The sequence below is a fragment of the Fusarium vanettenii genome (genome assembly GCF_000151355.1).
Source record: "Fusarium vanettenii 77-13-4 chromosome 2 genomic scaffold NECHAsca_18_chr2_1_0, whole genome shotgun sequence".
Lineage (NCBI taxonomy): Eukaryota > Fungi > Ascomycota > Sordariomycetes > Hypocreales > Nectriaceae > Fusarium > Fusarium vanettenii.
Window position 1 is genome coordinate 1,346,980 of NW_003315867.1, and position 18,717 is coordinate 1,365,696.

Sequence of the window (18,717 nt, forward strand, 5' to 3'; positions counted from 1 at the left end):
ACACATCCACTTAGGCAGTTGCACATTGGTGGTTTGCCTATATCTTACTATACGAATTAAACAGGTATTTTAAAGATTCTAATTGGAGCTTTCCCTTACTTCAATCATAATATTATGCCGCAATATTGGTATGATATAAGAAAATAAAGAGATCCAATACTCTACACTGATGAGGTTTTGCGAAGGATAGGTACCAACTACGCACCCCTCTTAGTGGATGAGGTTAAGCGGGTAGACTGGCTGCATCGTATCAACCAACAGCGGGGTTCTTCCGCATGTTTCATTACAAGGCCACTATCCTCGGTTTCGCTCTCCACATTTGGACGTTTTCATGAAGCATCATGGGCTGAAGCTGGAGTTAACGGCGTTAAGGCAAGCAGCTTGCAGCTGTCGTTGTAAGTCGGCTTAACTAATGCATGACACATATCACGTGATCGGTCAACGTTGGCCCGTGAGGCTTCCCCAACGGGGTAACACAGCTTCCGTGCCCCCGAGGTCATTCCATTGGTCACGATCTGCCCAGTGCTTCAATGTCGCCCAGAACCGGTACCTGTGGATCACACCACGAGAATAATCTTGAGCGACATCCGACGACACGAATTGCCCTTCAACGAACGCGCATACGGACCTGTGAAGCCGGAGTTGGGCAGTACTGGTCCGACCCAAGATGACGACCGCCTAACATGGCGTCTCCCAACCCCGCCCCCTCCAGGGCTGTCATCAACGCTCTCCGCGGCGTGCTCCTGACGACGTCCTGCTCCGTCATTATCCTCGCCGAAGAACGACGCCGACGGTTGAATATTGCTCGAGCCGCCATCGATAACGCCAAGAAGCTTCATACAGCCCGGGTACATCACAATTCGGCTGGATTGGCTGAGAGCTACGGCCGACGGGAAGCCTTTCCAGTTGAGATAGCCCATGACTTCAACCCTGTGCCGGCACCCAAAAATTCAGTTCGTCGTCGAAGGCGCCGAATAGACAGCCTAAGGAATGATGTGGCGGAATCGAAGGAGGTTGAGTCAATTGATGGGTTCAAGTCGACACTGAACCAGGATGGCAATACGGCCCAGGCGCGTCAAACCAGATGGGACGAGTGGGATGTGTCTCGAAAAGAATCCTCCAGGATATCGGATACCAGCTCCTTTACCCGAATTCCTCCCCTGTTGAAGATTTCTGCCGACGACAGTCTTTCAAACACTAAACTGCCACACTCGGGATGGAAACCAAGGACACCAAATGCCCGCCGAGCCCAGGAACTGGACAGTCTGGATGCCGTTCATCAGCATGCATCATCCGAGGCAGCCAGTGTGAAACCGCCATCACGAAGCCAAGATGCAAGCACTGAAGGAACTACACAGAAGCTCCCCAGTAAAGATTCGGATAATCCGTTTGGGGATTTGGACGCTCTCCTTGCCAGATTGGAGGCTCCAGCATTCGCCCGCAGTCAGATTGTTGAGCAACAAAAGAAGTGTGCCAGACTGTTGCAGAAGTTGATAGCATCAGGGGCTGAGGAACCTGAGGCCGTCTTCTCAAGGGGCATTCGTCTTCTTCAGTCCACAGCAAGTTCCCAAGAGTACAGCAATGTGCCCCTCATCTTGGATACGATCAGTCCTGTTTGCAAGGATCTTTACCTTCTTGCGGTCCCATTCATGGATCGCGTCCTACAAACTGGCGACAAGGAAGGTGTCCGCCACCTCGTCAAGGAGGTTTCTCGACTTCAAGATCAAAGGTTAGCGGGAACCTCATACAAATATCGGAACGAGTGGGTTACCGGTTTTCTCACTCATTGCTGGAAGACGACCAAGGACTTTAGCCGAGTCAAGGAGATTTACGGCACACTGCAAGAGTGTGGTATGTCTACTTTCACGGCCATCAGGCAGTACGCCATCAGACGCAGACTCACTCTTATTGCCCTGGATGCCGGAGACGATACGACAGCGGCCGAAGGACTGGCTCGCCTCCAAAAGTTGAAACCCAAGCTGGCTGAAACGGACGTCAAGCTTCGAGGTCGATTCGTTGTACGAGATGCTGAATTGGGTCTATGGGACATAGTTTGGACTCAACTGGATACCTTTTTCAACAAGGACAAGCCCTCAGCTGCGTTTCAGAACGTCCTCTCTTGGTTGACCAGAATCTATTGCCAGGATCACTCACCAGCAGAGATTGATATCTTTGTGCGGGATCTTATCTCAGTTCATCGGATGGCTTTGAGCAAGACTCTTGCCTTTGCAGTTCTTGACAGGCACGGGCGGAATCGCGATCTTAAGGCGTTGGTCGCCTGGCTCGAGTTCTGCCAGGATGGTGGGCTGGAGATGGATCAAATCTTCTTCAACGAGGTTGCCGACAAAAGCTGCAAATACTGGAATCTGGCCCGGGTGGACTTGCTACACATGTTGAAGGACCTACAAACCTTTAGGCCTTGGCTTCACGACCCCCTTCTAGCCAGGTACGAGGCCAACGGTGCCTTGCACGATTTGCACATGCCCTTGCCAGGTGAACAGGGAGATGGCTATGCCGTTGTATCAACACTGCCCGAGTGTGGTGGCTCGATCCCGATATTCGAACGGACAGTGTTCAAATACATGAACACCCTGGCACTGCAAGAAGAATGGGGCCGTGTCTACAACACATATCAAGAGGCTGTCAGCAAGGGCCTGGGGTGTTCAGCACGCTGTCTTCGACTGGCTGTAGTTGCCAACATCCATCTGGAAGGACCCCATTCTCGCACAGCATCTGAGCTGATCAGCAAGGCGCACGAAGAGAAGCATGACATCAGTGGGGCGTTGGTACCAATGTTGGTGTCACGACTTGAGTGCGGTGATGATGTGGGCAACCTGCTTCAAGAGAGTCTGAGCAAGGGGCAACGTGTTCACGACAGTGTTTACAACAAGGCTGTACGGGTTCTGATGCAAAAGGGCAGGCAGGAGGCTGCGATCAAGGTGTGCGAGATTGCGGCAGAAACGAACGGCATGGGCGAATTGGCATACAACAAGTTCAACTTTTCCAGCCTCGTCTATGCTTACACAGGTCAGAGACAGTACGAAGACCTCCGATCACTGGTTACTTCCTTCACGTCAAAGTCAGACTGGTGGCAGGCCAGCAAGGAATGCAAGGAGTCAATCAAACTGGCAATCAAGACGATATCCAGGAGGAAGGCGAGGGATGGAGCTGCCAACACAGAGCGAGAGGAAGCCTTACTTTGCCTCGATGATGCGCTACAACACATCAAGTCATTACGGGCAACAAACCGACAAGAGAGAGAAACATTAAAGAAGGAGGTTGTGAGTGTATTTGGGATGGCGGAACAGCCGCCAGCATTTGACGGGGGGTTCTTCCCAGATGCTCAAGTGGAACGTCAAACACCCGAGACCAAGAGGAGCATTGTCCGGGACGCAACGACTTCACGAGAGACAACAATACAAGCTGAAGAGACAAGGCAGGAAGATGATGGACTGGTTAAGAGCAACGGAGTCAAGGACCCTCGAACGGAACAGCGATCGAGGCCAAGAAGAGAGAGGACGCCGTCCCCTGAGATGAGCGAGCAGGAGAAGGCATATTTGGAGAGACAAAGCCTGGCTGGAGCGTGGTTTTGAGAAGACATATAGAGCTCGTGCTGTGATGGCGCATGCCACTAGAGGCGTTTTCCTGGGTATCTACGTTGACGAGCCCAGATTTTTCTCATGGTCTGAGACTACTTTATTACAAGTGTAACTACTACATACTACCATTTGTATAAAAGCGAAATGAAATGAAGTAAAAGAGCCATTGTACTTAGTCTGTCTCGTGTGAATATCATGGATGAGTGGGTGGATGAGATGAGACCAACCATGAGGCTAAAGTGGTCTTGTGCCCTCAATTCTTGAACTAGGAGATATCAAGCAGAGTGGGATTTCACATGTGAATCCTTCCCAACAAACGCCGTTGAAACCAAAGAAGGACCCGACCCTTGACTTGAAATGCCGAGCAGTCAATGCCGCCCCGCGCGTATTCGTGTAGCCATCATGAACGAGTACGTGAGAGTGTCATCAGCCCAGCACTGATTGGACACAAAGACGACCAATTCGCAAGCTCTCAAAGACGTCCAAAAATTGGCTCCTGTTTAACTGGACTCTGCCCGACGACGACGAAATGATACCGGGACCCGGCAGAAGCAAATTTGCCCTGTGCCGTTGAACCACGTACGATTTTCTGGGCTGGTGCATCTTCAACCTTTAACTTTCACATGCTCGCCAGCCGGAACCTGGCGGTGTCCTCTCTTCTCATCGAACCATTTGCAGCAGCGGTCGGGGAGTTTGATTGGGTAGAGTCTAGGCGGTCAGGGCGGTGGCGCGATTTGTCAAGGACGTGTTGGGGGAAGCACAGCGTCGCGGGGTGACCATGTTACAGGGCCCTTACAGCGCGAAATGGCCCCTGGAGTGAGAAACGCGAGCCATGGATCAGTCAACGGTTCTCGTTTTCTTCTTCGAGGTCCCCTGGCCTAAGCTCCCCGATCCCTGAAGGTCATGGGGCAGAGTCTGCGAATCAGTAAAGGCTCATAGGCTAATTGGACTCGACTCAAATCATCACAGGCCAGAAGAGGCCCGCCATCAATCCCACGGAGTTCTGGCATGGAAGACAAAGAGGATCCCTTTATAAACGGCGTATGCCCGGCCAATTGCGGGTGGAAAAGGGAGGGGGAGATAATCCCGTTGTCGCTAATGTCTTTGGTCCTCTTGCACGTTTTTAAAACGGCTCAATTGCCCATTTTCCTGAATCAATTGATCCGATTGTGATCATATTGTGCACACCCGTTGATCGTGCTTCCTCCAGAGAGAGCGTCATTGATTCCGGAACGGTACTGCCCGACTCCCGACATCAACTTATCTCGATTACTTCGGAGATATACCTCTTGGAGCCAATTTCAACGAAAAAAAAAAAAGGCACCGACTCTTTTAAACCTTACCTCTTCCTCTTTATTTACACCTCATTTCTCTTCCTCGTCGGATACTCTTTTTTACCTCTTTCTCTCGCTTGTAATCCTCTTACGACCCTTTTCTCCTAATTTCGGGGCGATCCGAAAACCCATCCAATTTCTCGCCTCCCCTCCCCCCGATTCGCGATTGATAAAAAGGGACCCCCCCACCGCCAATCGAACAGTCTCCTTGAACAAAGGACTTATCGTTTCCCGCCTCACACCTCGAAATCATGGCTGCGATACTTACAACCGCCGAGTCGCAGACTCGTCGTCGCGAGCAATACCATGAAGCCGATGTCGTTGTTGTCGGCGCCGGTGTCTTTGGCTGCACCATCGCCTACGCTCTCGCAAACCAGGGCCGCTCCGTCCTCCTCCTCGAGCGCTGGCTCAAGGAGCCCGACCGCATTGTCGGCGAGCTTCTCCAGCCCGGCGGTGTCGAATCTCTCGACAAGATTGGTCTAAAGCACTGCCTCGACGGCATCGATGCCATGCCCTGCTACGGCTACACGGTCTTATACCACGGCGAAAAGGTCCTCGTCCCCTATCCCGGTCTCGACGAGAACAAGAATGTCACACATGCTTGGGGCGGCCAGAGCAAGAGCGGCAAGAAGCCCGCTGGGTGCAGTTTCCACCACGGCCGCTTCATCACCAAACTGCGCAACTCGTGTATAAACCACGAGAATATCACTGTTGTCGAGACCGAGGTCGTCAAGACCCTGCGCGGCGAGCAGTCTGATCAGATCCTCGGCGTCGAGAGCCGCACCACAAACAAGGAGACGGGCGTAAAGGAGTCCGATTATTACTTTGGCCAGTTGACCATCATCGCCGACGGCTACGATTCCAAGTGGCGCAAGGAGATTCTCAAGTCCAAGCCAAAGGTCTGCTCCAAGTTTTACGCTCTCGAGCTTATCGACTGCGACCTCCCTGAACCCGGACACGGCCATGTCATTATCGGAAATGCTTTCCCTATTCTCCTCTACCAGATTGGCACTCACGAGACTCGCGCCCTCATCGACGTGCCCCAAGGTATCCCCGAGGCCTCGCCTGAGAATGGCGGCGTGCGTGGCTACATCCGCAACTTTGTCCTCCCTGCTCTGCCCCCCTCAGTCCGACCCTCCGTCGAGAAGGCCCTCGAGGATGGCAAGATCCCCCGCAGCATGCCCAACAGCTGGCTCCCTCCTACGAAACAGCGCTCCAACGGCGCAATCCTCCTCGGCGATGCCATGAACATGCGACACCCTCTCACTGGCGGTGGCATGAGCGTTGCCTTCAACGATGTTGTTCTCCTGGCTGAGCTGCTGCACCCTGACCGCGTGTCTAACCTGGACGACCCCAAGGCTATCAACAAAGCTCTCGATGAGCTCTACTGGAGGCGTAAGCCCCTGACGGGCATCATCAACGTCCTCGCTCAGGCCCTCTACTCCCTCTTTGCCGCCAACGACCGCCAGCTGCGCGCTCTCCAATACGGCTGTTTCAGCTACTTCAAGCGCGGCACAACTGACGGTCCCGTGGCCCTCCTCGGTGGCCTCCTCCAGCGCCCCCTCGTCCTCGCCTACCACTTCTTCTCGGTCGCCTTCCTCGCCATCTGGCTCAACGCCTGCGCCGTCGTCGGCTGCGGCGTGTTTGGAATCCTCAAGGCTCCTCTCGCCATCATCGACGCCGTCCTCATCCTCTGGAAGGCGTGCATCGTCTTTGTCCCCATCATGTACCGGGAAACCTTTCAGTAAAAACTCGGCTTTAGACTTTGGCTTGTTTTGAAAGAAAGCTGCTGCATGAAAAAAAGGAAAGACGTGTAGAAACTTAAAAAAGAGGGAGCATATGGTGCGAGTTGCGGCGTTTGAGGAGCATTGCTGGGTTTTGTTTGCCATGGAAGTTGAATTTCCCTAGATACCTACCTACCTACCTAGGGCCAGGGCCTCTGTACATATGATCCCCCCCGCCTTGCACGGTTATGAGACATTTGAGCATCTGAGATGTTTGTTGAGCGTGGGTGTGGCTTTCTGTTAGATATACACTTCTCTTCAGATTTGCCTGTGGCTCAAGTCTGAGAGACAAGGGCTAGATTTATAAGTAATCTTAATGCAGCAGCTTATCTGTTTTACTCATGTCCCTGATGATGCTGTTCTCGATCGTGAGGGTTGCCTGTTCTAAATAAGGCCTTTTATTTCTATATACTTGTGGTTCATATGACCATTTTGCACACATTCATCATTACGTCTGTCTACTCACCCATGCCCCATCATGTCAACCTTCTCCGGTACACACCAAACATCCAGCTTGCCCTCAGCACCGCAAGACCGATAGCCATCTTGATGCTGTCCTGGATGACGTTGAGCTTGCTTCCGCCAACCTCGTGCCACTCAATGGGCACCTCGGCAACCTTGATGCCTGGGCTGGTGCCGATAACACTACCATCACTACCAAGGACCGGGGTGGCGGGAGCCGACTCGGCGAGCATGAGCATCTCAATGTCGAAAATCCAACCCTCGGTGTGCATGTATGGGATGATGTGGGGGAGAGAGGCGCGCGAGAAGAGTTTGAAGCCGCATTGAGTATCGCGAATGCGTGATGTCGCGGGAGGCGTGAGGATCATGAGGACGAGATGGAAGGATCGCATGAGGAAGTTTCGCAGGGCCGAGCGCTAGAAAGTGTTAGATCTGCTCTTGATGAGGTAGAAGTCGCATTTACCTTGACAACAGCCTCACTGCCGACGAGATGGGCGCGGCTACCAATAGCTACACCACGGTGCGATCCGTCAACGACCTCTTCACATCCTTCGATGAGCTTTCCGACATCGCTGAAGCGCGATGCACCATCTGCGTCTGCAAATAGCACGTATTCACCCCTGACATGTCGGAATCCGTGTGTGGTAGCTCCGCCCTTGCCTCTGTTCTTCTCCAACGAGATGACTCTCAGGATGCCATGGAGGTCATTGTCCTTGGCGAATTGGAGCACGACATCTACCGTCTTGTCGCTGCTGCCATCATCGACTACCAAGATCTCATAGCCTCCCAGATCCCCCTTGGGAGCGTTGCGCACGTGTCGCTTGGTCGTCGGGCTAATGACGTCTGCTTTGGCATGCGCAGTCCGGCCAAAATGCTTGTCGAGATAGGCGATGGCTTCTTCGAGGGTCGGGGTGACGCGGGCCTCCTCATTGTATGCTGGGAAGACAACACTGAGGCGCACATCGGCGGGTTCGATGCTGCCAGCGTCCGGGGTTGGGAAGGCTTCGGCGGGTTGGATGTGCTGCTCGCTGGCCTGGCGCTCGGCGAGCCAGCGGTCGTACCAGCAGGGCAGAGGTAGAGGATGTGTACGGCCGGTCTCGGGATGGCTGGTGATATATCTTTTTTCCGACGCGACGACTGGGCGAGGCTTTGGCGCGACGAGGTGCAGGAGGGCGAAGAGCTTCAAGAGGTCAGCTTAGCCGGTTCCAATGCGCGGGGCGCGGGGCAGTAGCATACAGAAAGGAGGGCGAGCGCAATGAGCGCAATCAAGAGGACGACGAGAACATGAACTGGCGTGGCTTCAATCCAGGCCCAGAGAGGCCGTAGGAACTTGGCGGGCAGCTCAAGCGGTGTTGCGACAGCCATGGTTGGAGAGAGAAAGTTGGCAACTCTGCAGAAGCAGAATGCGGAGGGGGGAAATGAAGGTTGTAAATTCAAGGCAGGCGCATTAGAAGTACAGAGTCGAAAGCTAAAGGGAAAAGGTTAAAGAGAGAAATGCGCCAGTTTTGGCAAATGATGCAAAGTGCAAAGAAATGAAGCCCGTAATACGATACGAGGTTGCGCGTACCTCCAAGTTGCTTCTGTTCCTGAGGCCACGAAAGCTGGATCTCGAGATGGAAGGTCCCTGTCGATTACGTAGATGGTCAGGGACGGGGGGATGCGCTGAGCCAGTCAGAGAGTGGATAGAGACATTCATTTTGGGGGGTCGTTATTTTAGGGGTCTTGACCTGCATTTTAGGGACGCATTGAAATCTAACTAATCTTTAATCCACCATGAATTCATGCAGTATCAACTCTTTAATTCGACATCAACACCATGAAACTATCTTCACCGTTATTTTCTTGCTCCAATGTTGAGTAATCGCCATCTAGAGCATACCCAACACCCACAATCCACTAGACTGCCGATAACGCCTTTCAATTAAAGCACGCGCTACAAGGTCACTATGATCTGAATGCATCCATTGAAGAGAATTATCGTTGATTCATTCCGCGCCAGGCAGAGCCATTCAAGACGCTTGCTTGCTAATACAACTAACGAGGCAAAACAGCATTCGTCTAGTTCTAGAAAAAGTCTAATTATTACATGACAGTCAAGAAGAAGAAGAATGAGGCCATTCTATCTTTGACCCTAGTCCCGAGTCGTCCAAGACTGATTCCCGTGGTCCGTCTCGTGTGGCGCCTATTTAGGCGACGCTTCGAGTTCCAGCCGAGATGTTTCAAGCGACTTTGTTTCGGTTGGTCCGGCTCTTTTTGAGTCCTGCTCGATGCCGTCGCCGGTTGCGAGAGCACGGTTTGGTCACTGACCGAAGCCGTACGCCGTGTGCCTTTGCAGGCTGGCGTGCTCTTTTTTGTTGGTTTCTTCATGAGGCTGCTGAACCCTCCAGGGGCATGAAGCCTCCTATGGAGTATGCAATCAGATCATGAGTGCCGTTTGGAAGTGCTCAGGGAGTGATTCCTTGCTGGGAGACACCGAGTAGGCCATGCCGTATGTGGGACCCCGGACAACCTCCTTGCCCTTGAGAGACAGAGGATGAGGGTAAGCCGCCTCAGCGGGCTGGTAGAAGTTGCGTGTAGGGGGAGTAAGGAAGCCGAAGCTCTGGACAGGCGAGCGGCTCATAGGGCTGACATCGCCGTCGTAGAAGTCGGCCTCGCTCGCCTGGTAAGTGGCAGTAGAAGATCCACTGCTACTGCTGCTGGCAAAGGGAGACGAAGTGGTAGAACCGGGAAAGTTCATCTGGATGTGGTGGCTCTCGGCAACAGTCTCTGCCACGGCCTTTGCAGTGCGCTTACGGTTCTCAGCGCGAACCTTGGAGCGGTCGTTGCGGCGAGAGCCCATGGGACCGCTGCTCACTGAGTCGCAGGCGGCGTGCGTGGGGATGTGACGGTAGGCCTGAGTGGGCTTGGTGGGCTTGGGTTGCTCGACTTCCTTGGCCTTGACGGCCTCCTTGTGGTCACGGGCGCGCTTGATGTGACTGAGGATAGACATGGTGGTGGTTGTTGGTGGTGAAGAGATGAGATGGTGTTGGTTTGCAAGTTGTAGCTGTGGCTGTAGTTGTTGTAACGGTTGTCTCAGCTGTAGAGGCTGTAGTAGTTGTTTGTTGTTTGTTGTGGTTGTTGTTGTTGTCTTGTGTTGTGGTCTGGAGAAGAGAGTCGTCATCTCGAGGGAGAAGACGGATAGATATAAAGCCTTCACAACACAGAGGGATACAGCCTCAGGCCCTGGCGACGCCAGAGAAAACCGGATGCGTTGGAAAGCTGGCGTCAAAGTTGAGCAAGCCTCTCTCAGCGTCAAGCGAGCAAGCCGAACAAGCCCAGAAACTTGGTGGCCCGCAACGGCGGCGTGGAGTGGCCGATCTTGATCCAGGTTCCAAACTCTGCAATGACCAAGAGCCCTACCACCAGAGGCGGTTAAAGTAGTGCGCCACAAAAGACTCGTTTTGTCCCCTGATGCCGTCAGCGATGATCAGAATAGGAAACTAGGGGCTCGTGATGAAACCACCGTCAGAGGGTTAGAAGCCTGCAAGAGAAGCATTCTACGTTGAGCTTTGAGCCACAATGTCGCACGTCTGACGCAGGAACATGAATCAAGAACAGAAACAATACGTATCCGCAGCGGGAGAAGGATCAAGGAAGCTGAAGGTTCCGTTTCTGTTAGACTGTCTCTTGGCTCGAAACAGGCAGACTCGGTTAGAGAGAGAAACATTTCTCAGTCCCCGGCCGTCCGTGCTGGCTTCATGGCATCTTCCGTGATCAAGACCTCTACTTGACTACCCACGTGCGTAGCAGCGATGGCCTGGATCTCTCCTAGTATCCACTGTTCTCTAAACGATCGGGCCGACAGCTTATAAGGCAGTAGACAGGTCCCAGGACCCGGGTCTCGCCCAGGTTCGACTCTCGCAGGGGGGCTCCATATCGCGTCCCGGGAATCTGGTAGTTATTGTCGCTTGTGGTGGTGGTGGCTGGGGCCGCGACCGATCCACGCTTGTCGTCCCCTGGCAGCACTTCAGCGCCACTAAGGCCGAAAGAATAAAAGTCACGAGCTGTGAATAAGGGCAGTGAGCTCTTGGTCTGCGTGTAATTGCCTCTGTCTATTGTCGCCTACGCCGTCGTATTGTCCCCCCTTGCGGGTCTTGTTCAGAGTCAGCTCAGCTCTTCTGTCTGTAGAGAAGATAGGGTGACTTGCAGTCTGCTACTCATTCACTGTCAGCCGTTTGACTTCTCGCGTGGCCAAGATGCGGATGTCCTTGTGCCGTATGTGGTTGTGGAGGTAGAATTCTCTCCCGTCGTTTCACCATGTCTTCCATGACATGGAGCATCCCCCATGTAAGACCACTTACACGTCAGACAAGAGGCGTCTTGCTGGGAGGGGAGTCAAGCCTCATCTACGTCAATTGACGCGGGAATACGACAGATTCTTTCCTCAACGGTTTCTCTTAATCCAGGGCTGGCCTCACGATGAGGTTCACAGGGTCAATCGTCCAGGGGCCTCGACGCTCACAGGGCTCGATGTAGTGGCGCCAATCCATTCCGGACGCCCGCACCGATCAACATGGGCCCTGTTATAGGGCAGCTCGCAACTGTTGCGGTCCCTGTGCCTTGAATGGCAAACGCCTTTTACTGTTTCGATACCGTCAGGATGGTTCGTGCGCTGTAGACTTGACTTGGAACCCTGTCGCTGTCCGCGGGCTGCTTCTCATCGCGGAGGTTGTCGATTCAGGAACTTCCCGCGCCGTGACATGTTTGACAGTCCAGGCCCCCCTGGTCGATCTACGCCAAGCATGTCACCCATGTCAAGCCACACGACGACGTAAAAGGCGAGCCTGAAAGGGTTTTCACGATTATGACTTGATAAAAGAGAGAATAAAAAGCCAAAAAGGGGTGACTTTCTTGACCCTTGAGAGACTTCATGACCGGAAGCATCGGGATGCTGGGCATTGTCTCGTTTCCTCCCTGAATCGCAAAAGGACACGAGATTCCCCCCCACGTCCTGTCACTCCGCCGTCCAAGCTCAATCAGGCATCCCATCGGCGCTAGAAGTTTTAGAAGACCCTCGTCTTCCAGGAAGAGTTAGCGAGGTCCTGGCTTGCTAGGATCGTCGAAAATCGGGTCTTGGCCTAGAACTTGGGGCTCCAAACTCTCTCTCGTAGACTGCTCCCATTCCGTATTCAGCAGCAACAGCCCGCAGCGGCGGTGAAGAGCTGGAGTCGTCTGTGGTCCGGGACCTTTGTAAGTGCCCGAGGGCCCGTCAAGGCTGCCAGACTGCCAGACTGCCCGGTCAAGAAACAGACTCTCACAGCAAGGCCATCTACTCATCAACAATACGACTTTTCTAGGGGAATTTACGAATTATATAAATAATCACATACAATACTCTTAGGCTTTTAAATATCCTAGAAAAGCTTCTGTCTATTATCTTATAGACTCTTCACCTTCTTATCCTCCCTCCTTCACGACTGCAAGTCAATACCCCAGTGTACTGGTGTTTGTCCTCCATCCGGGTGGCTACCAACGTCAACGGAACCGGCTACTGTGCCACGCAAGGCGCGGTAATTCCCCAGCTGACCTATTCAGCTCTTGATTCGTCGCGATGTCCGTCGGACAGACCGAGTCATGATCTTTCGACCTCTTAAGACCCATTCGCGTAGTCTTGGCTTCCTCTCGGGACGTCGGGGGTCACGCTTGTCACGGGATGGCTCAATTGTGGTTATTGATCGTGTCTTGGCTGTTGTTCATCATGCCCGAAACTCACCGCCCTCTTGAAACGATGGAGATGGCTGAGCCGGTTGACCGTGGCGTAGCTGTGTCTAGGTTCCTCTCTTCGTCTTGGGGAATAGTTGCTATTGAGGCCACAGAATAATAGCTCGGAGACGGGGTGAGAACGGGGCGAAGACGGAGGCCGCCAACATTCGGGGACATGTTTACTACCGAGACTGCTCACCCTCTATCTCGACGATATGTCTCATCTACCATTTGTCCTCATGGTGCTCACCGATCACGTGTGTCGACATCGTTAGCAACTACCAGAGTAGTTGTTCGACAGCGCCATGCCGCGGCCAACTCATGATAACTCATAGGTAGTGATCTCATGTGCAGATGACCGGTACTAGCTAGCATTCGTCGAGCTCATAGAAGAAACAGCGCTTGCTTGTGACTGTTCGCCTCACACGTGAAGCCTCCATACCGAGGCAATGAATCTTCATCATCCCACCTTGGTCCATTGGGTTCCGCAGGTGTTTGGAGCTCTGTCATCCAGCAGAGCTCATCACAGACAGCTCCATCAAGCTCAGCTATTGGACTAGCAGCAAGGCGATAAGGAGTAAAGAGCTGACGGTCAAGAATGCGGGCTAAATTTAGCACGTGCAACGTAAACCTTCTCCAGGTCATCAACGAGATTGACTCAAAAAGTCGCCGACACGTTCCTGCAGGGTAGCGTCATGACCAACTTAATTATCGAAGCTAACGATCACAGGGGGGTCCAGAAACGACAGATCATAGCAAAGACTATCTAAGCCTTGTCAAAGGTTGCAAGCTAATTTACATAAAACATACTAAAATCATCAAAGAACTATCATCATAAGGAAAGACAATGCCTTGTCTACTCTTTTGTTATTCTTGTTGTCTACTAGAACATACCCCTAGAGCGGGATGAACTCATGACTTTGTCCTGATCGTGTGCCATCACAGGGGTCGTGAGACCCTTAATTGAGGACTGACTTGCATATTCGACGACGTGTTGTTCAAGTTGACGCGAATGCCCTGCTGCTGGAAAATGCAGGAATCGCGTGACGTCTTTAGAGATCGTCGAACAAAGTGCATGTGGCGATTCGTCCATGACAATAAACGGACCAACGGACATCTGCATGTCCGTCAAACTTGCTGCAATGCCCTTTGCTTCTGTCACAAGAGCCAGTCATTGTTGTTCGACAGAGCCTGTAAACCACAATCTTGGTTTCGGCCTTGCCCGTGGATTCCCCTTCGGCTAACTCAGCATCTTATCTGTCGCCGCATGATGGCGTCTGCATCACCAAAATAACAGGGCCAGGGGTCACAACAGGCATTGGAGAAACTGGAGAAGAATGGAGCAGAAACACGAGCATTGGATGGCATGGGGCCATTCTTTTCTTTTTGGAGCAGATCGAGTGGCTATCAATCAAGGGGTCAAGCCTCACTCTGGTTGGGGTGTGGCAAACCACTAGCCACAATCACGTAACCGGCCTCCACTCGCCAAAGGCTCATTATAGGCTGCCATTGGATGAAATCCAGGCACCAGCCTCACACCATGTGGCTTCAGAGCTTTTCGCGCCCCCATGGAAATGGAAGGGAAGACGAAGGGGAAGGTCCCCCCTCCCCTCCAAAAGGAAAAGGCCCCAAGGCCCCAAACCCAACACCATCTGGCAGCCTGGTCACGCGCATTGCCCACCTCATCCGCAATCCTCGACAGCCTCAAAAGTCCTCATTTTTATCGGAGCCCGATCGCCAAACCCAACCCGCATCTCCGCTTCGGCCTCCGCCCTGCCGCTCCCGGCAATTTGATACCTGCTGTCGCCGTCCTCGTCGCCTGTTCGTCGCGCTTTCATTTAGTCGCCGGCGTCGCTCTCTCCTTCCCGCCGTTCGTCTCCGTGGCGTGTCGCCAGTCCAGTCATCCCATCCAACCTCCACTTCCGATCCACCGGCCCTCGCCGCCTCGCTTCCAAAACATCCCTCTTGCATGGCGCATTGACGGCTGCCCCTCGCTCTACGTTGAAAAAGAATTGATTACCGCGCCGCAGCGCAACGACGCAATCCTCATTCAGGGCATTCCGCTTCCTGACAAAGCCGACTGTCGCGCCGTGTCTGCGCGCACCGTGAGAAACCGTGGCGGCGCTTACGATCCTGAGCCACAACGAACCCTCGGAGCTGTCCCTGCAACAGCATCTCGAACTTGCCCCGGATCTGGCTGCGTACACGAACCTCACTGCCGAGGGGGAGCCCGATTCTTTGATGATGGCACAGCCCGTGCCTCATCAGCCCACCGATAAGAAGCGCGTCAAGGTCTACGAGCTCCGTAACAATGACTGGTTCGACCGAGGCACCGGCTTCTGCAGCGCGAGCTTCGAGACTGTATGTCGCTGTCCTTTAATCCACCCTGGCCTTTTTTATCTCCTTGCGCATGAGATGCGTGGCTAACTGAGGCGATCTCTAGCTCGAAGATGGTCGCAAGGATCCGCGCGTCATCGTCGAATCCGAAGACCAACCCGACCGCCTCCTATTAGAGACCAAGATTCAGAAAGAAGATGGCTTTCAGAAGCAGCAAGGCACGTCTTGATACTCGATTTGCGCTGGAGACGTCATATGTCTGACTTGACTCGCAGATACCCTCATCGTATGGCAGGAGCCGAGCAATGGCGTGGATATGGCTCTCAGTTTTCAAGAAGCCGAAGGATGCTCCATGATCTGGTTTGTCCCGTGTCTCATCTATTAGGTCCGACCGCTGACTCTTTCTTAGGCGATTCGTGAGCAGCGTCCAGCAAACCTTTCACAACCTTGCTGGCGCCGGTATGCAGCCCTACTCCTCATCCGAGGAGGTTTACTTTGCTGATGCCAAATGTCTAGACGATGGCCTCTCCGACGATCTCGCTATCGATGTCCCGCCCACGATCAACCTGCCTACTGCCGAACTCGGAAATCTCGGCGAGATTGAGTCAACCATGCGGATGATGAGCACGACAGCTAACGGTCGTGATGCGCTTGCAAAGGCCATCATGGCCGAGGATTACATTGGCAAACTCATCCCCATGGTTGAGATGGCCGAAGATCTTGAGAGCCTCCAGGACTTGCACCGACTCTGCAATATCATGAAGACAGTCATCCTCCTCAACGACACTTCGATTATCGAGCATGCTGTATCAGACGAATGCGTGTTGGGAGTCGTCGGCGCCCTCGAGTATGATCCAGACTTCCCCAGTCACAAAGCTAATCATCGTCACTGGCTCGGAAATCAAGGTCGTTACAAGGAAGTGGTGCGGATCGAGGATGAGCAGACCCGTCGGAAGATCCATCAGACATATCGGCTACAGTACCTCAAGGATGTCGTCCTTGCGCGCATACTCGACGACCCTACCTTTTCGGTCCTCAATTCCCTCATCTTTTTCAACCAGGTCGACATTGTCCAACATCTCCAAGCGAATGCAGCGTTCCTCAATGAACTGTTTGGCATCTTCAGTACTGCAAACAACGATCAGAAGAGGAAGAAGGAGGCGGTCCTGTTTATTCAGCAGTGTTGTGCTATAGCAAAGAACATCCAGCCACCGGCCCGCCAGACCTTGTACAACAACTTTATCGCCCACGGCCTTTTGCAGGTCATCCACTTTGGACTGCGGCACCACGATGTTGGAGTGAGGGTCGGCGCTACAGATATTCTCATCTCCATAATCGACCATGACCCCCAGATGATACGCCAGACGCTCTACCGACAGATGCACGAGAATCAGCCACCCCTGACGGACTCTTTGATTGATCTTTTATTGGTGGAAGTTGACCTTGGTGTCAAGTCACAAATATCAGAAGCTCTCAAAGTGCTGCTGGACCCCGGACCTGCGCAAATGCCAAACGCCGAGAGCTTTGCAAAGGCGAATGGCGACTTTGGTGGGAGACCGCGCCCCCAAGGGAGCCTGGATCCTCAGCAAGACATCTTCCTGCACCGATTTTATGAACGATCTGCGCCAAGGCTGTTTAAGCCATTGCTCGACCTGGAGAAGCGGACAGACATGAGCTTCCCCGTACAACAAGCGTCCATGTTTACGTATCTGATAGAGATTCTGTGTTTCTTTATCCGACAGCACAATCTACGTTGCAAGTTTTTTGTCATGTCGAACAATATTGCTCAGCGAGTTGCTCAACTTCTCAAGTGCCCCGAGAAGTATTTGCGACTGGGTACGCTATATCTACTGTCCGTTTATCAATCTATGCTAACCTATGGCAGTTTCTATCCGATTCTTCCGCTCTTTGATTGGACTCCAGGACGAATTCTACATCAAGCAGCTGACGGAAAAGCAAGTGCTGGGACCAATTCTCGATGTGCTTATCGAAACAATGCCCAGGGACAACCTCCTGGGTTCCGCGTCGCTGGAGTTCTTCGAGTTCATTAAGAAGGAGAACGTTAAAGATTTGATCAAGCACCTTGTAGTGAACTACCGGGAGCGACTGCTAGGTTTGAGCTCCATGCCCACGTTCCGAGACATCATTCTTCGATATGATCAAACTCAGGGATATACATCAAACATGGATTACTTCCTAGAGGGTGAGGATGAGATAGGCAGGAGACCACAGCCGACGAGATTGATGGAACAAATCAATGTCGAGCAGGAGCAAGAGGAGTACTGGGCAACATCGGACCCCGAGGAAGAGGAGGATTCACAGAACAAGGACCCGGAGAAGGCGCCTTCGACTAACGGGTCTACCGCATCGAAACCTCTCGTGGATTACGCATCTGATGAAGAGACGGACGAAAATGTTGATCCTCAAGCATCAGAGAGCCAAAGCGATGTGGCATCGGACGCCGTGGGGTCACCAATCGACTCGAGCCTCGGAGTTATACCACCGCTGGAGCGACTTTCAGAAAAGCGACGACGCGAAGAGGACGAGGACGAAGATGAGCTCGGGAAGCTTCTGCACAACAAGCGACGCAACAGCAGTGGTTCTGTTGGTAGTGGCTCGGGAGCATCTCACGGCGTCCTCCGCAGACGCAAGAGCTTCAACGCCGGACCTACTAGTGGTAATGGCCCGAAGAAGATCGCCATCAGCTTGTCCTCGGCTCTACGGACAGGCAGCGGCTCGGGATCTAACGAGGACTCGTGAAAAATTCATTGTGCCCTTCTTTCGGCGATGGCGTACGGGTATTTGGTCTGTTTTGGTTTACCAGGGAACGGGGGGGACGTGGGCTCGGAGGACTCGTTCCCTCACAAATTACATTTGGCAAGGATGGCTGGTTAAGGGATGGTCTATGCGGAGGAGACTGGCGTTGTGTTTGAATTCTCCTTGTGGCTCCTCGTCACTATACTCTCGGTTTCGTATGATTTGCTCTCGTCTCCCAGCGGCTCCTTGCCGAGATGTGCTGGGAGACTGGCAATTCTTGGTCTGGTCTAATGGGGCTCTCCGTCTGGGCCGAGACTCGGCCTTCTTCTAGGTGATAGAGTCGTCGAGAAGCGGCGGCATGGCATGGCATGGCATGGCGTGGGAGGGAAACGAAATGGGATCTTTCGGTTGATGAGATTGGCAGGATCGCGAAAGGAAGGGGAAGGGGGCTCTAGATGAGCGGCGGTCTGCCAGTTGACGAGCGGCCGATGTGAGGAAAGGTGGCTGGCTGTGTATCATAACATATATGACTATGGATGGTCTCTCTGAAAAACGAGAGGGTGAGCCGAAGTCTGAAGGAAAGGACGAGGTCTCTGGTGATGATGGAATGAAAACAAAGACCCGTAGATGAAATCAAACTTTTATCTATGACCTACCATCCATCCCTATCTAAGCATCTACTCTGTACCAGCATGTCGTTAT

General features: G+C 53.0%; 5 protein-coding genes across 5 annotated transcripts; 3 read left to right on the plus strand and 2 right to left on the minus strand.

Annotated features, from left to right (window-relative positions):
- Positions 1-683: 683 nt before the first annotated feature.
- On the plus strand, positions 684-3,764 carry NECHADRAFT_58033 (uncharacterized protein; the record flags this gene model as incomplete). The annotated part of the gene is made up of 2 exons (XM_003045886.1): positions 684-1,305; positions 1,375-3,764. 2 exons carry the CDS (start codon positions 684-686, stop codon positions 3,591-3,593), a joined length of 2,841 nt encoding a protein of 946 aa, XP_003045932.1. The 3' UTR covers positions 3,594-3,764.
- Positions 3,765-5,184: 1,420 nt separating this feature from the next.
- Positions 5,185-6,681, plus strand: NECHADRAFT_34081 (uncharacterized protein; the record flags this gene model as incomplete). The annotated part of the gene is made up of 1 exon (XM_003045887.1): positions 5,185-6,681. The coding sequence occupies one exon, from the start codon at positions 5,185-5,187 to the stop codon at positions 6,679-6,681; it is 1,497 nt and encodes a 498-aa protein (XP_003045933.1).
- Positions 6,682-7,193: 512 nt separating this feature from the next.
- On the minus strand, positions 7,194-8,544 carry NECHADRAFT_105894 (glycosyltransferase family 2; the record flags this gene model as incomplete). The annotated part of the gene is made up of 3 exons (XM_003046453.1): positions 7,194-7,595; positions 7,643-8,359; positions 8,416-8,544. 3 exons carry the CDS (start codon positions 8,542-8,544, stop codon positions 7,194-7,196), a joined length of 1,248 nt encoding a protein of 415 aa, XP_003046499.1.
- Positions 8,545-9,595: 1,051 nt separating this feature from the next.
- Positions 9,596-10,168, minus strand: NECHADRAFT_76268 (uncharacterized protein; the record flags this gene model as incomplete). The annotated part of the gene is made up of 1 exon (XM_003046454.1): positions 9,596-10,168. One exon carries the CDS (start codon positions 10,166-10,168, stop codon positions 9,596-9,598), a length of 573 nt encoding a protein of 190 aa, XP_003046500.1.
- Positions 10,169-15,165: 4,997 nt separating this feature from the next.
- Positions 15,166-18,669, plus strand: NECHADRAFT_66269 (uncharacterized protein; the record flags this gene model as incomplete). Its single annotated transcript, XM_003045888.1, has 5 exons — positions 15,166-15,282; positions 15,365-15,480; positions 15,507-15,622; positions 15,775-17,094; positions 17,144-18,669. 5 exons carry the CDS (start codon positions 15,166-15,168, stop codon positions 18,016-18,018), a joined length of 2,544 nt encoding a protein of 847 aa, XP_003045934.1. The 3' UTR covers positions 18,019-18,669.
- Between the last annotated feature and the right edge of the window lie 48 nt (positions 18,670-18,717).